The sequence below is a fragment of the Mustela erminea genome, chromosome 5 (genome assembly GCF_009829155.1).
Source record: "Mustela erminea isolate mMusErm1 chromosome 5, mMusErm1.Pri, whole genome shotgun sequence".
Taxonomy (NCBI): Eukaryota; Metazoa; Chordata; class Mammalia; order Carnivora; family Mustelidae; genus Mustela; species Mustela erminea.
The window spans coordinates 31,688,056-31,703,974 of NC_045618.1; the positions used below are offsets into that span (position 1 = coordinate 31,688,056).

The 15,919-nt window shown below is 53.4% G+C and overlaps 1 protein-coding gene across 5 annotated transcripts; it reads left to right on the plus strand.

The window, feature by feature from the left end:
* The first annotated feature begins 1,863 nt into the window (after positions 1–1,863).
* On the plus strand, positions 1,864–13,102 carry STOML1 (stomatin like 1). Of its 5 annotated transcripts, none has more exons than XM_032342498.1 (7): positions 1,864–2,104; positions 3,785–3,891; positions 4,785–4,934; positions 5,244–5,447; positions 9,829–10,024; positions 10,429–10,641; positions 11,153–13,102. In XM_032342498.1, exons 1-7 carry the CDS (start codon positions 1,972–1,974, stop codon positions 11,344–11,346), a joined length of 1,197 nt encoding a protein of 398 aa, XP_032198389.1. In that variant the 5' UTR covers positions 1,864–1,971; the 3' UTR covers positions 11,347–13,102. The 5 variants fall into 5 exon arrangements, with proteins under 5 accessions (XP_032198389.1, XP_032198390.1, XP_032198393.1 ...); XM_032342499.1 differs by having other exon boundaries at positions 10,432–10,641; XM_032342502.1 differs by lacking the exon at positions 1,864–2,104 and adding an exon at positions 3,638–3,686.
* Positions 13,103–15,919: the final 2,817 nt, after the last annotated feature.

Here is a 15,919-nt window from a genome sequence, read left to right on the forward strand (position 1 = left end):
AGGACACGCCCAGAGCCGGAGGGAGGATTGGGAGCCGACGCGACGCTCAGCTGACCGGGGGGTAAAGGGACCATGGCAGAGCAGAGCAGAAAGGAGGCGGCAGCCGCCCTAGGCTTTGGGCCCCGTAACGGAGAAGAGCCGCAGGTGGCTCTACTTTGGAGGAACTCCTGGTCTAATGGAAGAGCAACAGTTGCCCAAACAGAGGTTTTCACACAACAGAGGGACTGGCTGGAAAGGAGATCCTCAGCTGGGACTTGAAGGAACTTGGGGTGGGGCAGGGAGAGCTTAGAACAGCACGTGCAAAGGCCTGGAGGTTTGAAACAGGAGAGTCTGTTTAAAAACTAGTTTTCATTATTTTCAGATTTAAGAGGGGACCCATGAGGGGGAACAGGGCTAAGAAATTGGACCAGGTCTGTGGGTGACAGTGAGTTTAGAACCCAGAAACATGACCCAACATGCATGTTGGGACGGTAACTCTGACAACCTAGGACCGTGGCCTGATCTAGGAAATTGTTGTGGGATGCAGAGGAGGGATCTGAGTCAGAGACACTGGGAGGACACTTGAGTGGGGCTGAGGGGAATAGGACGGTGCCTTGGGTGATAGCTAGGAGAGGTAGGTTGGTGAGTCTGAGGCAGAGGAGCAGGGAGGGAAGGGGGAGAGCTGGTGAGCAGATATGAAGCCAGTGAGGAGAGAGCAGGTTAGCTCTTGACCAAAGGAGAAGCATGCCAGCTTCCAGCTGGTGAGGGGAGAAAACACCTCTAGGCAGCTTCACTGGGCCAAAGGCTCTGGCTTCAAAAATCAAACCATCCCAACCACTGTGCTAACTTCTGATACAATTCTGTGCTCAGTTCCAGCTTGCAGCCGACTAGGAATGGTGATGGAACCCTGCTCCTGTAAAGCTGATCTTCTGGCCTGTGTGGGGAAAGGGAATGGGAGGGAGAGCCAACTTCCCAGGACCCTGTGAGGCCTCAGGGGCCTTACCCTACCCTCCAGCCTCGGGGCTTTAGAATCGGGCCATTGAACTAGGAAAAGCCAAAGATGGTGAGCAGCAGCTGCAGAAGGGACCTGGAAGGGTCCCTGTTGGGTCCCTCTTGGGTCTGAGGAGGCAGGGCTGGCATGTGGCTGAGACAAGGAAAGCTTTATTGATTTCTTATTAATCACTTTCAAAGAGAGCAACATTTAAAACTCCATGTCGAAAATCATTGCTTCTCAGAGTAAATTTACCATTTGCATTTAGATTTTCTCAAGCCATGGAGAGGCAAGTTACCTCTAGGTCAGGTTACCTCTGGATCAAGGGGTGTGCTGTTTCTGGACTTTTGTGATACTCTAGAGGGCCTGCTCTGGGATGCTCTTGTGCTGTCTGTCCCCTCCTTCCTCACTCTGCTGTGCTCCCTGAGGTCTGCACATGAAATTTCTCTTTTTGTGCCAAAGTTCAGGCTTCTCTTTTTGTGCCAAAGTTCAGGCCCTCCCGCCCCACCTTGACCACAGTGAGGCTGGCTACGAACTCATTCAACAAATAAGTGTTGAGATCCATTCTGTGCCAGGCTTGCCGGGCTGTGGGGACGCAAGGAGTAATAATTTGCGGGCTGTGCCCAGGAGAAACCCTGATTCTAGATAAGACATCCCACACACTCCCACCCCAGTATGTGACTTTGGAGCGGGAATGCTGAGAAGGCTGGTAGCATTTCCTCGATTTTGGAGGAAATTCGGCTCTGAAATCCCACTCGCAAAGCTCACCTTGCCTTCCAGCTCCTTTTCCAAGGCCAGGCAGTAGCACGACTCCGGCAGGCTCGGTCCTCCCGGCGCAGGGGGCGCTGTGGGACAGCGGGAGCCGCCCCGGCTAGCCACCGCCTCCCGCGCCCGTAGCCAGTGAGACCGGAAGCGGCGGCCGGCAGGGGCGGGCCGGATAGCGGCCGGCTTCTGTGGCCTGGCACCGCGCGGGGGCGCGGGGCGTGCCCCTGTCAAGAGCCATGCTCGGCAGGTCCGGGTACCGGGCCCTGCCCCTGGGGGACTTTGATCGTTTCCAGCAGTCGAGCTTCGGCTTCCTGGGCTCGCAGAAGGGCTGCTTGTCCCCGGAGCGGGGCGGCGTGGGGCCGGGGGCCGGTGAGTGGCCGCCCAGCACAGCGGACCCGGGGCGGGGACCCGCTGGTACCCTCAGGAGTCAGCCGGTCTGGCGCCCTCGCCTCCTAAGAGGAGGCACCGAGAGTGGCTATGGCGTGGAGAAGGGTCTGGACCAGGCATTGGGATGCTAGCGCTCACCCGCCCTCCCTAGGTCTACTGGGCTGCTGGCCCGGAGCGCTCTCATCCTCTAACAGGCCTCATCCCTTCATTTATCCTCTCGGCTCTTATCAGCCCTTTAAGCCTGGGAAGGGATTTCAAATTCTCATTTTGAAGATGTATTTATTTATTTGAGAGAGAGAGGGCGGGAGGGCCGGCGAAGGGACAGGGAGAGGGAGAGAATCTCAAGCAGATGGAACCAGATCTCAGGAACTGAGATCATGACCTGAGCAGAAACCTACAGTCGGCAGATTCACCGACTGGGCCACGTGGGAGACCCCTCAAATTCCCATTTTGACCAGAAAGACCCCAGAGTCTAGGCGTGGGAGGTCACCAGAGCTCTAAGGGTGCTTGGCTGCAGAGAAAAAGGCAAAATCTTGATTCCAGGGGGTACTTCTAGATGCCTGGAGTTTAAGCATCTGCCTATTTCCTGGTGGATATGGGCAGGCCCTTGGCTGCCTGTGGTGTCAGCTTTGGTCATCTCTTGCTCCAGAGCCTTGAGGGATTCCCTTGGCTCCAGGGCCAGATCCCACATGATTCAGTCTGACAGGCAAACCCTGGAGGATTTGGTCTCTCCTGACCCTCCTGTAATGACAGCTGACCCTCTCCAAGGCTTCCTTTCCTGCAGGGGCCACAGGGGTCAGAGCTAGACAGGAAAACATCCTGGGGTTTGGAGAGCCCAGAGGGCATAGCGTTCCTGGAAGGACTGAGCAAAAGCTCCTGTCTGTTTCCTGCCCAGGCTTGGGAGGAGAAAGATACCAGAGGATAACCGTGCTAGATTCTGGGGCTCTTAGCTCCATTTTCCTCGTGGGCTCTCAGTTCTCCAAGGGGCCAGGACCTCTGATCTCAGATGAGCCTCATCTTCCTAGTTCCCGCCTCCTACCTGAAGCCACTTCAAGTATTTGATAGTCCTTAGGGCATTAAAAGGGGGCGTGATTTGTGAGCTAGAGAAGAACATCTTCACCCTCACCTATGGTTCCTGTTGAGCCATTAATGCTTTATCCTAAGCATTAGGATAGCCTAAGGCCTTATCTCCAAGAGGATGAAAGCACACTTCTGGGGCTGATGGTGGAAGAGGAATGTGTTCTACCACCAGCATTCAGTTCAGCCCAGCAGTGTTTACAGATGCCTGCGTGCTCCTGGCTGTGTGCCAGGTATGGGAGGCACTATCTATCAGACAAAAGAATTGATCCAGATTCCTGGTGAGGAGAGCATCACATGGATTGGCTTCTCAAATCTAAAGGCTGTTGCCTAGCAGAGACTCGGCCTTGTGGAGGTGGAACTCGAGGCAGATTAGTTTTGATGTGTGGGAGGAGGGAACGTTCTTCACTAGCATCTGGCTAGAGACAGAAATGAGGCAAGGAGGCAACTGAGAGCTCCGAGAAGGGACTAGCTGCTGGAGGGGGAGGTGGGCAAAAGGTGCACTTGACCAACTTCACTGAGCCTGCTGCTGTCCTGCCAGCACTGGTTGGTGTTTCCTGACTGCCTCTGCTCTCTTGTCCCCAGACGCACCCCAGAGCTGGCCCTCCTACCTCTGCCACAGCCTCATCAGTTTCCTGGGATTCTTGCTGCTGCTGCTCACTTTCCCCATTTCTGGCTGGTTCGCCTTGAAGGTAAGGCTGGCTGGGTCAGACTCCGGGGGATTGGGCCCCCACTCTCCATCCTCTGTCCCCTTCCCATGAATATTACATTATCACATCCCAGTGAAATGGGCCGGTCTGGGATTATTCATTTGTATCTTTCAGATGAGGAAATAGGCTCAGGCTTGCCCAAAGTCATACTGGGAGCCAGTGAGTGGCAAACAAGCCTTCCCAAACACCCAAGTTCTGGGATCTGGACACTGGCTTTAAGGTGCACACAGATGTCTTTGCCACATCTTCCTTTCTTTGGGTTAGGCTGAAATTTGAACTGAAAACTACTTCACTTGGCCCAGTAGGTAATGAGTAATAGGAATTCAAGCCTGGTTTTTAACAAGGGCTGGTGCAGAGGGGAAATCTGGAGCTGTACTTAAAGATCATATCTGAGAGCTGCAGTGAAGGTGGAAGCCCAGGCAGGCCGTGCCCGTTGTGTGGCCCTAGGAAACAGTCAACTTTTCTAGAAAGCCTTCGGGTTTGGTGTGGTCTGGAAGGAAGTTTTCAGAAGGTGCTAAATTCTAGTCCTAAAGCTGCCACTGAAACAAACACTGTGTGACCCTGGGCAAGTCACTTTGCCTCTCTGGGCCTTCATTTCTCAATTTGGACCTATTTACTTCTGAAGTTGACAAAGCCCTTTTTTTGGGGTTGGAGTCATTCAGAACTGCATTCACATCTTTCCTGTTTCACTTGGAGGCTCTGTGATTTTTGAGCAAATCATTTAACCTCTCAGAGTCTTGGTTTTCTCTTCCAAAAAGATCTAAGGATATCTGACACCGACCAAAGCAAAGGAGAGAGGGGGGGGGTACCTGGGCAGATGCCATTGTGAGCCTAGGCCCAGAACTTTCACCTCTCTCTCTCACCCTCGTGAACAGATTGTGCCCACCTATGAGCGGGTGATCGTGTTTCGACTAGGCCGGATCCGCACCCCTCAGGGGCCCGGCATGGTTCTGCTCTTGCCCTTCATTGACTCCTTCCAGCGGGTGGATTTGAGGACACGTGCTTTCAATGTCCCTCCCTGCAAGGTGAGGATCTTCTCGGCTCCCCCAGACAGAGGGAGTGGGGGCTTGTGCAGCATGATTGTGGGAGCCAGTTCCATGGTGTATGAGTAGCCGTCAGGGGCAGGGTGGTGGAAGAAACCAGAAAAGTTGAGGATGGAGGCTGGGAGGACATCCTTGCTCAATGTACCTACTGACATGCACTTGGGGATGTGATTTTCCCTTTGAGGAACTAGGTACCAGGAGGGCGGGTCAAGCTGGGTGGTCTTCGTGGGCCAGAGCTCCCTGCAGCACCAGCCCCTTGAGTGTCTCCTCTTTCACGACCTCCCCCAACAGCTGGCCTCTAAGGATGGGGCTGTGCTGTCCGTGGGGGCTGATGTCCAGTTCCGCATCTGGGATCCAGTACTGTCTGTGATGACTGTGAAAGACCTGAACATGGCCACGCGCATGACGGCCCAGAACGCTATGACCAAGGCCCTGCTCAAGAGGCCTCTGCGGGAGATCCAGATGGAGAAGCTCAAGATCAGCGACCAGCTCCTGGTAGGCAGCTGTTCACATGGTAGAGGTCAGTGGTGAGCTCCGGGCCTGGCTTTACCTGCCAATGTACTTTGAGCAAAGCATCAAATTGCTCTGGGCCTCAGTTTACCATATATTCCAACCTTGGAAGAGCCAGCGGTCTGGGTGGGACTGAGCACCAGAAGATGGGTGCAGAGCATAGTGGTCTTGGGCAAGCGTGTCTTGGAGAGGCACTGGGGCCCTGAGAGGGGCATGGTCTAATCCAGATTCTGGGGCCTTCCCTAACTGCTGGGGTTCTACCCTTCACCACTCTGCAGGCATTGCCATGACAACACTGGGCTTCGGAGGCAGGTGAAAGGAGGGGTGAAAGGAGTGGGGGCCCTCCTAGCACAGTCACCTGGGGAATTCCAGGCTCCACAGGGCAGCGTGTGCGCTTGGGGGCTTTGTGTTCCTAGTTCAGAACAGAACAGACACAAGGGCGTTTGGACCTTTTTCTTGTCTCTCCACGTGAGTCATTGTCTACGCCAGAATTCCCCTCTCATCCCTTTTGTGACAGGACGGGGTGGAAATGTGGCATGTGTCACACATGGTGGCATATCCCCTGCTCCCCAGGCTCACCTTGGGCTTTCTCCTGTGTCCTGGTGGACCCTGAGTGAGGTCTTAAGTCCCCTTGGCTGTTTTTTCTCCTGGGGATCTGGGGTTTGAGGACCGGAGTGGGGGGCAGTAATGCCAGTCCTGGAGATCCCAGTCCCTTCTGGAAGTGAACCAGCCCCATAAGGGAAACTCCCAAGGAGATGCTGCTGTGCTGGGGACGGCAGCTCTCACGTGCAGAGTGTCTTAGGGCCTATGAGTCCTTTTGCTCCCCACGTGTATCCGCTTCACATTCTGCTGCCAGAGGGCTAATATTATGGTTTTATTTTGGCGGGAGGAAACTAAGGACTCAGAAGTTATTGGTTGCCCCCCAAGAGCCATGGTCAAGGGCAGAGCCGGCCCAGAGCCAGATCACTGGCTATCCCTCCCCCCACCCTCAATCCAGTGCTCCGTCTTCTACAGTTGATAACAAATTGATAACAGCTTTTATTTATGAAACCACATTCCATTTATTGTACTTTTCAGAGGAGAAAGCTGATCTCAGCCTTATTGCTGTCAGGGGCGGGTGGGGAATGAAACCAGAACACCAGGCGTGTTGTGCAACAAAGCCGAGAGAGGCAGTTTGGGGGAAATCGGTCCCACACCAGGATGTTAGTCATTTAGGGCCTGTTGCCCAAACTGGGTTGGCGCCTGGTAAAGTGGGGTCAGTGCCTGTGGTTACAACGAAGTCTCAGGAACACTAGCTTGCCTCCCGGAAGCCCTGGGTCAGGCATACATTTCTCATTCTCACTCCCCTCTCTGCCTCTTCCCTGGAGGGACTCACACTCTCCAGTCTCCCTTGCTGGACCCTGGTGAGCTGCTCACTCCTCCCCCAGGCTGGTTGCTTGCTTCCATTCACTGCTGCCACACACTACATTCCCCTGCTGCAACCTGACCTCTTCCTCCTCAGGGGGCAGACCCCCGGGACAGGAACCCTTTCGCTCATCTGGCATCAGCCCTTCAACCTCGGGTTCTGTGCTGTCTCTCTGGTCACCGCAAGCCAAGCGGTGCTTCTTCCTCCGAGGCTCCTCCCTGCGTGGGCAGTGCTCTGGGCTCAGGGCTCAGCTTCTGCTTCTGTTAGTCCTCTCTCCGCTCCTTTCTGCGTGGGCGTGGGCACAGACTCTCTTCTGCACCCCAGCCCCTGACAGCTCTCCCCTACCTCCCCCACCTCTGCCCCCTGCTCACCCCATCCTCAGTCTAGGCTTCCTCTAGACTCCTAAGACAGCAGCATGACCTCCTTCCTGCTAGCTCCCAGCACTTCTCGGTCCCACGCTTGCTTAACATGGGGGGAGCCTCTGACTCTGTGCACCCTCCTTTCTCTCTGTCTCTCTCTCTCTCGAATCCTCTGCTCCCTTGGCTTCCATTATTTCACTTCTGCTTTTCCTCCTTCCAGCTCACTCCTGCTTACTACTTGCTGTCCTGCCCTTCAGTTTCCAAGGTTCTGCCAATGGCCTCTTCTTCTTGCCTAGGACCTCCTGGGAGGGCTCATCCAGCCGGGCTTCATGCTGCTTCTGGACATTGATTATGTACAACCCTCTGCTCCAGCTCCCCTCCTGTGCCCTGGACCCCGTTTATCCAACCGCCTGGTGGACACTTCAAGCTGAATATGTTAAAAAAAAAAAAATAGTCCTTTTCCCTCCCCCTAGCCATCGCCGAGCAAGTGTCTGCCTGTGTGCTCGCTCCCGGTGAGCACTGCGCTCACGCTCGTGCAGGAGCCCACGCCAGAGCCGGCCCCTCTCCGCCCTCCGGCATTCACAGGCAGGTGGCCACCACGCTCCCTGCTTGTTTCCCGGGTGTCTTGCTGTAGCTGCATCTAGTTGACAGAGTTGTGCTCTGTCCTCTGCATGTCTCGGCTTCACGGCCACCTCTCCGTCTAACACCAGAGCCGCCTCATTTCTGCCTGCACTTTGAAACAGTGGCCCACGTGGTCTCCACGTCCCCACCCTCAGCCCCCTTCAATCCGGTGTCCATGGAGCAGCCAGGAGGAGTTCCCAACGAGCAGGTCTGCGGTCACCCCCCCGCCGAACTCCTCTCGAGGCTCCTCGTGTATCAGAATAAAGCCAAGTGAGCGGGGCCGCCCACCTCAGAGCCCTCCGCTTGTTCCAGTCTCCCAAGCCACACCTGGGGGTCTAGCTAAATGGAACGGTGGTTACTCATACTTCCCAAGACGTTCCAGGTTCTTCTGTGCAGGCTTTTTTGTTGTTTTTTTTTAATTTTTAAATTTTTTATTTTTTATAAACATATAATGTATTTTTATCCCCAGGGGTACAGGTCTGTGAACCGCCCGGTTTACACACTTCACAGCACTCACCAAAGCACATACCCTCCCCAATGTCCACAATCTCACCTCCCTTCTCCCAACCCCCCTCCCCCCAGCAACCCTCAGTTTGTTTTGTGAGATTAAGAGTCACTTACGGTTTGTCTCCCTCCCAATCCCATCTTGTTTCATTTATTCTTCTCCTACCCCCTTAACCCCCCATGGTGCATCTCCACTTCCTCATATCAGGGAGATCATATGATAGTTGTCTTTCTCCGCTTGACTTATTTCGCTAAGCATGATACGCTCTAGTTCCGTCCACATTGTTGCAAATGGCAAGAACCTAGATGTCCATCAACAGATGAATGGATAAAGAAGATGTGGTATATAAACACAATGGAATACTATGCAGCCATCAAAAGAAATGTCCAGGCTTTTATACATGTTGTTCCCATTGCTTGAAAGAGTCCTTCTTGTGGGGTTCCCGGACCCAACTCCAGTGTGGGGAAGGGGGTTTCCGCACACACAGCACCCAGCAATTTTCAGACACCAGTAGGGTATCCCTAGAATTCAACTCACTTTGAACACTGTCTACCAAGAGATAGCATCAGATCCCGTGGGTTAAAAGCTCAGTCCCACAAGACTGCCCCCCATCCCTTACTAAAGATGCCAGTCACAAGCCCCAGGCTGTTACCTGTGCTTCTCACTGACTGGCTCCGGTTGGGGGTTCCAGCCACCTCCCTGGGTCCTTTTGCTAGAGCAGCTCTCAGAACTCTGGGAAGCACGTTTACCAGTTTATTAAAGAATGTGATAAAAGCTATGAATCAACAACCAAAGAGAGACACAGGGCGAGGTCTGGGGAAGGTACGTATGGAACATTCCTGCCCTCCCCAGGCACCCCACTCTCTGGCGTTCACCAGCCTGGAAGCTCTGGAACCCAGTCCTTCTGGGAATTCTCTGGAGGCTTCTTTGCGTATTGAGGACCAAGTCATTGGTCATCGCTCAGGGTGGGACTGAAGGTTCCAACTCTCCAATCACATAGTTGGTCCTCCTGGCAGCCAGCTCCCGCCCTTGAGTGGGTCCAAAAGTCACCTTTCTTACCTTCATAGAAGACCCCTTTATCACTCTTCTCACAGGCAATTCCAAGGGTCGTAGGAGCTGAGTCAGAAACAAAGACAAATACGTAGAAGTATATTTTAATCAGTTGAGTGATCAAATGGAAACATATATTTCTTTTAGGTCACATCACAGTCTTCCTTCCTGGTGTACTCCTTGGATGGGGTGACCCCGCTCCACCCGGCATCACTGCCCATTCCCTGGGCCTCCAGGGGGTCAGGCCTGGTCCTAATTACTCACACCAGTTACCAGCTCCTGGGTTGTATGTACTTGCCCTCTGCCTGTGTTCCTCAGGAGGGAGCCTGGGCCGGAACAGGAGGCGTGGTGCCTCCAGCCTAAAGAAGGTGCTCCCAGAATGGCTTGTCGGCTTAATTCCATTTCTCCGCCTACACTCTTTTTCAGCTGGAAATCAATGATGTGACCAGGGCCTGGGGACTGGAGGTGGACCGGGTAGAGCTGGCAGTGGAGGCCGTGCTCCAGCCACCCCAGGACAGCCCAGCGGGGCCCAACTTGGACAGCACTCTCCAGCAGCTGGCCCTCCACTTCCTGGGAGGAGGCCTGTCCTCTGTGGCGGGAGGCTTGTCAGCCCCAGGGCCAGGTGAGGAGCTCTAGAAAGAAGGGGAGGTGCTTCTGGGGCGCTCAGCTCAGTGTTCTGCACAGGCTCAGGGCTCATTCTCTTAACTGAGCTGAGCATGTTCGTGCAGTGCTCACCTGCCCAGCTGCTCAGGCTGTCCCTACGGCTTGAGCTGACGGATGCTAAGGCGAAGAGAGCTGTCTGAGTGGGTGGAGGCCTTCGGGAGCCTCCGTGGGAGGAGGGGACAGCACCCAGGGGTGAAAGCTGAGGGGCTGCTTCTTAGCCGAGGAGGAAGTCAAACGCAGGCTTGAAGGGCCTATGAGAGGGAGCTGCCATGAGAAGTGCAGAGGTCACAGTGAGCCTGACCTTGGGAGCACAGTGACTTTCTTCCCTCTGCTTCCTTCCCCAACCCTGTCGGCCACTGCCAGCAGACACCTTGGAGATGGTGAGTGAAGTCGAGCAGCCTGCGCCTCCTGTTGGTGCTGGGCCCGGCCCAAAGCAGCCCGTGGCGGAGGGACTATTGACTGCTCTGCAGCCCTTCCTATCGGAGGCCCTGGTCAGCCAAGTTGGCGCCTGCTACCAGTTCAATGTCGTCCTGCCCAGTGGTGCCCAGAACATCTACTTCCTCGACCTCACTACAGGTGCCACTGCCTTCCCTGCCCTCGCTCACCTTCCCAGCCAGGTTGCTTGTAGCTGCCTCCTCCCCATGGTCCTCTTTTAAATTTAAATTTAAAATCCTTCTGTTCCCACCACAGTTTAGAGGAACCTCATAGCAGTCTGGGGCTCAGACAGCACAATCTGGGGGTTTGTCTCCCAGCCTGTCTCTGTGAGAAGGAAGACTTTGATGGTTGCAGCCCGAGCCCCGCACACAGTACAGGCCGACTGCGTGCCAGTCTCTGTGCTGAGCACGTGCAATGCATGATCTCCCTACAGCTCACCTCGAGCCTCTATTCGGGGATGATTGTCCTCCCCGTTTCACCAATTTGGAAACTGAGGCCCCAAGTGCTCCTACAGCCGATAAGACTTGAACTTAGGGAATTAGAACCTGAACACCTGATTATTACTCTCTACTCCTCTCAGTGGGCCATGCTAACCAGATCTTCCCCCTGCTGCATAGCCATACCAGTGCTCAATTTTTCTTTCCCTCCACAGGGCACGGGAGGGTAGGACATGGAGTGCCTGATGGCATCCCTGATGTCGTGGTGGAGATGACCGAGGCGGACCTGCGGGCCCTTCTGTGCAGGGAGCTGCGGCCCCTGGGGGCCTACATGAGTGGGCGGCTAAAGGTGAAGGGTGACCTGGCCGTGGCCATGAAGCTGGAGGCTGTCCTCAGGGCCCTGAAGTAGCGGCTTTGGCTGACTGTCCGTAGCCAAGCTCCAAGTCTGGCATCAAGCCAGGGAGGCATCTTAGAGGAGAAGGCGGCACTGGTGCCACACCTTGGATTGTTGAGGCCTTCCTCAGCCAGGAGCCAAGGGATGGAGACTGGGCCGACACCAGAGCTGGGAGAGACTGTGTCAGGCCGCCTTGTCCTCCTTACCTGGAGTGCTTCTCTGGACAAGCCTTTGCCCATCCTGCTCCCCGGCTGAATGCCCAGCTCTGAGCCGGGTACACCGTGTGATAACGAGAGCCAAGCCGGCCCGCTCTGCTGGCGACCTAACTGGAGGGGCGGGGCCCGCAGACATAGCCTGGCTGCATGGATTCGGGCTGGTGTGAGGGAGCCAAGCATGTGGCTCAGGTCCCAGCTCCAGGGTGGGGATCAGAGAGGTTGAGTGTGGAGAAGGAGGGCAGCCACCAAGAAGAGTCACTTCAGGGCAGGGATTTGGGGATCGAGCTGGGCCTGCCTTCCCGGTTGCTCTCTAGGCCCAGGCCCTGGGCAGTGGTGGTGGAAAAGCGTGGGGCCTTCTCCGCTCTGGCCCTGCTCCTGAAGATGTCTTGACTCGTCCCCCAGCTCCGTCTTGCATGCCTGACGGGCTGGAGCCCAGGGCAGCATGTAGGAGAGCCCTGCTGTTCTGTGCTTTTTACCAGAGGTTGGCAAACCACCAATAAATGTGCTGTTTACAATGTATTGAAGAGAGGTGGGGGCATGGGGTGGGTTGGGGAATCCCCGAGGCCATGCCCCTACTGCCACCTGGGCAAGGACCAGGGCTGGGAGGTTGTCACACCCTTAATATATGCGTGTGAATCACCCACAGTTCCCCTTCTGCCAAGGGTTTCAGAGACCCTGGGGCAGGTATGGGCTCTTCTGTTCCTCTTTGGGGTAGAAGTTGGCTAGGAAAGAGAGGATATGGGTGTGTCGGAGCTGTTCCTGCAAACACCCTCCCTAGGGTTAGGGTTGGGGGGGGTGTCTGATCACGTTCAAGAGAGGAGTCAGAGCTGCTATCCGCTCCCTGGCCTCTCCACACTCCCACCCCCGGGGTCCCTGTTTCTCCACCAGCAGAAGGGAAGGAAACAGAAGGAAGTGGGCCTAGAGGCCAGGCCAGGTCTTTAGCCCTGGGAGCCTGGCCCAGCTTTCTGCTGCTGTGCTCCAGCCCAAACCCCAGGGAGCCCAGGGAAGGGGCCTTTTACGTCTTCAGCCCTAAGAAATGAATCTCACTTCCCAGAAAGTCTTGTGAAAAAACGAAACTCTGAGAAATCGGGACCTCCCCTTTGTGAAACAGTCCCGGGCTTGTCCTCTGGCACCAGGCTGTTCCCCTTGGGGCCTCTCTAGCTCCCCTGGCACAGTCTAGTTTTCCCCTTTGTTTCTGCCAGTGCCTGCTTTTTCCCTCCTTTGGGAAATCCTCTTAGCGTGGACTAGGTGGCCTTGGGGTTCAGGTTTCAGCTCCCGGGCTCTCACCATGGAGGGCCAGAGGCCAGCCAGCTGCCCCTGCTCTGCCCTCAGCTGGAGACTGCCTTCCCTGCAGTCCTTTCCGCCCCCACCAGCCACCCTCCCACCACCTTCCAGGCCTAGTGGGGCATGGACCTCCGCCCTCCATGGGGTTCCCCTTCCGTGTTGGGGCTGTCACATCCATTCCCCACTATGTGTATCACCATTCCTTGCATCGGTGCCTGCCCTCCCTGCTGGACTATGAGCTTCATGCATGAGCTGCTCATCAATTCCTCCCCCCGCGGCAGCGGCACCCAGTGTACCGGCAGTTTATGGGAAAGCCCCATGTCTTCCTCATGAAAGCTTAGGAGAAACTGAAACTCAGATTGTCTTTGTGGTTGTGGGAGGATCAACTTAACATTTACAGGAAACCAAATCTCCCGGATGTCTACATAGGAGGGGTGTAAGGCCTGCCGCTCCTTCCCTGTGTTGAGGGGCACTCATTCCTTGGTGGGGCCGGTGCTCCAGGAACGGGAGCCCACAGGTTCAAGGGCCCCTGGGCTTTGAGAACTGAGCAGGCCTTGCAGTCTGCCGGGGAAGGCAAGGGACACTTCAGGGAGGTAGTGTGTGAGGAGGGAGGGAGAGGGTGTCAGTCATAGGAGGCTTATCAGAGGAGGTGATGCCCTTGCAGCCACAGGGCAGGGTGAGGAGAGAAGCAAAGAGATGGGGCAAAGCATGGCACAGAGGGGACAGCCCCTGCGAGGACACACCCGGAAGAGGCAGCTGAACGCCTCTGATTTCAGGAACTGGAACCTGAAGTATGGTGGGGATGGAGGGGGCAGGGGGGTGGTTGTGCGTGGATTTGGGGAGCAGGGGATAGAAACAGTAACGCTCTACCATGTGTGTACCTGCACTGAACTAGACTTGCTCAGTGTGGTTACCACAAGGTAACCTTGTGGATAACCATAAGTAAAATGCTCACATTGACATGTGTAATGTATTATTTTGATATTATTTAAAAAAATAAGTAAATTTTGAATAGATGGTACAGTCAAGTCTTTCAAATTTTTTTAGATTAAAAAGGCATACTGTGAAAATCGTCCCTCATGCTCCTGACTCCATCCACATATTTCCCACACCTTCCTCCTTTTTTTTTTTTTTCACACATATATATACAAGAAAATCCAAATATATATCCTCTGGATTTTTAAAAAATACAAATACATGGCAAATATAATGTTGCTTTATTAACATTACAGCCTTGAGGATCTTTCCATAATAGCACACACAGACTTTCCCCATGCGTTTTGTAGTTACACAGGATTCCATTGTTCGGACGCATCATAATTTAACCTGTCTGCATTGATGGACATTTAGGTTATTTTGGGGATTTTGCTATTTTAAACAATGCTGCAGTAATGACCTTTAATGTAGGATAAAATTCCAGAAGGGAAATAGCTACGTTCAAGCATCTGTAATTAAACAAGTATTGTTCAAATGCTCTCTTTAAGGGCTTATATTCCAATTTACACTCCCATGATTAGTGATTCAGTGTGCGTTTCCTCACAGCCATGCCAGCACAGGGTGTTATTAAACTTTTGGATTTTTTGATAATCTCATAAGTGAAAAACTGCATCTCAGTGGAGGGTTTTTATTATAATTGTCCAGTTGTTCGTCACTCTTTAACTTGGATTTTCAAAAGCACAGGGTTTTTGCTGTCTTCCTCCAGCCTTTACTTTTTTTTTTTTTAAGTATACTACAATGAGATGCACCCAGTCTAAATGTAGTGCTTGATGTGTTTTGACAAATGTGAACACCGTGTAACCATCAGCCAATACTATCAAGAGTCAGAACATTTCCATCAACTCACAAATTTCCCTCCAGCTCCTTCCCCAGCCCCTGCCCCCTCCCCGAGCCCCAGGCCACCAACAATCGGTTCTTCAATTGCTGTGGATTAGTATTTTTTTTAAAGATTTTATTTACTTATTTGACAGAGCGAGAGAGACAGCAAGAGAGGGAACACAAACAGGGGGAGTGGGAGAGGGAGAAGCAGGCCTCCCTCTGAGCAGAGAACCCCATGCAAGGCTTGATCCCAGGACCCCGAGATCTTGACCTGAGCCGAAGGCAGAGGCTTAACCCACTGAGCCCCTGTCAGTCTTTTTCACGTCAGCCGTTGTAATGGGTGTGATTGATGGTGTCGGGCCTCTTTATATGCTGACTGGGCACGTGTCTTTTGTCAGTATCTTTATTGGCATCCCATTATTGTGTGAAGAAAGGCATGAAAAATCACAGTCGTGATACTGAGCCTATGGATCCATGACTGTGGCCTGTTTTTAAGTCTTTTGTGTTCTTCAGAAGTTTTATAATGTTTTTCATATTGGTTTTGAACATTTCTTATTTATTCCAAAGTACTTTATCTTTTCTGACACTACTATAAATAAGGTCTTTCCTTCCATTATAATATCGATGAGGATGCAATTTATAGCTCTGTGGGAATTTCGCCCTTCACTAACTTACTGTATTTTTCTTCAGAGAATTTCACCTTCAGTACACAGTTGTCTGCAAATGTGAAACTTCATCTCCTCCTATCAAGGGTTTTTTTTTTTTTTTAAAGATTTTATTTATTTATTTGAGAGAGAGACAGTGAGAGAGAGCATGAGCCAGGAGAAGGTCAGAGAACGAAGCAGACTCCCCATGTAGCTGGGAGCCTGATGTGGGACTTGATCCCGGGACTCCGGGATCATGACCTGAGCCGAAGGCAGTCGTCCAACCAACTGAGCCACCCAGGCGTCCCATCCTCCTATCAAGGTTTTAAGATGCTTTCTCTTGTCTAATTGCATTGGCTGGCATGGAGGTGGGCACTTGAGGGACATGAGAGTTAAGATCCAGTAGGAAGAGAGAAAGAGGTGGGGGGGAGGGAGAGAAGGTAATGGAACCTGAGCCTGATGGAGGGTTTAATTGTGGACAAACGGAGTGATCCCTTACCCCAGAGAAAGAGAAAATAAGGATGGAGTAAATATCTGGGTGAAGGTGAAAAACCATACTATAGTCCAATGCACCCAGGGCCCCAACACATGGGTAGCTAGTAGTTGGTGGGAAGATCTCAGTCATTGGGT

Bases quoted from the DNA above. Each gene is read 5' to 3' on its own strand.
- STOML1 (XM_032342498.1), top strand. From the start codon at position 1,972: ATGCTCGGCAGGTCCGGGTACCGGGCCCTGCCCCTGGGGGACTTTGAT. The intron at 3,892-4,784 runs GTAAGGCTGGCT...CCTCGTGAACAG, and splicing joins CTGGCTGGTTCGCCTTGAAG to ATTGTGCCCACCTATGAGCG. The intron at 10,642-11,152 runs GTGCCACTGCCT...TTCCCTCCACAG, and splicing joins CTTCCTCGACCTCACTACAG to GGCACGGGAGGGTAGGACAT.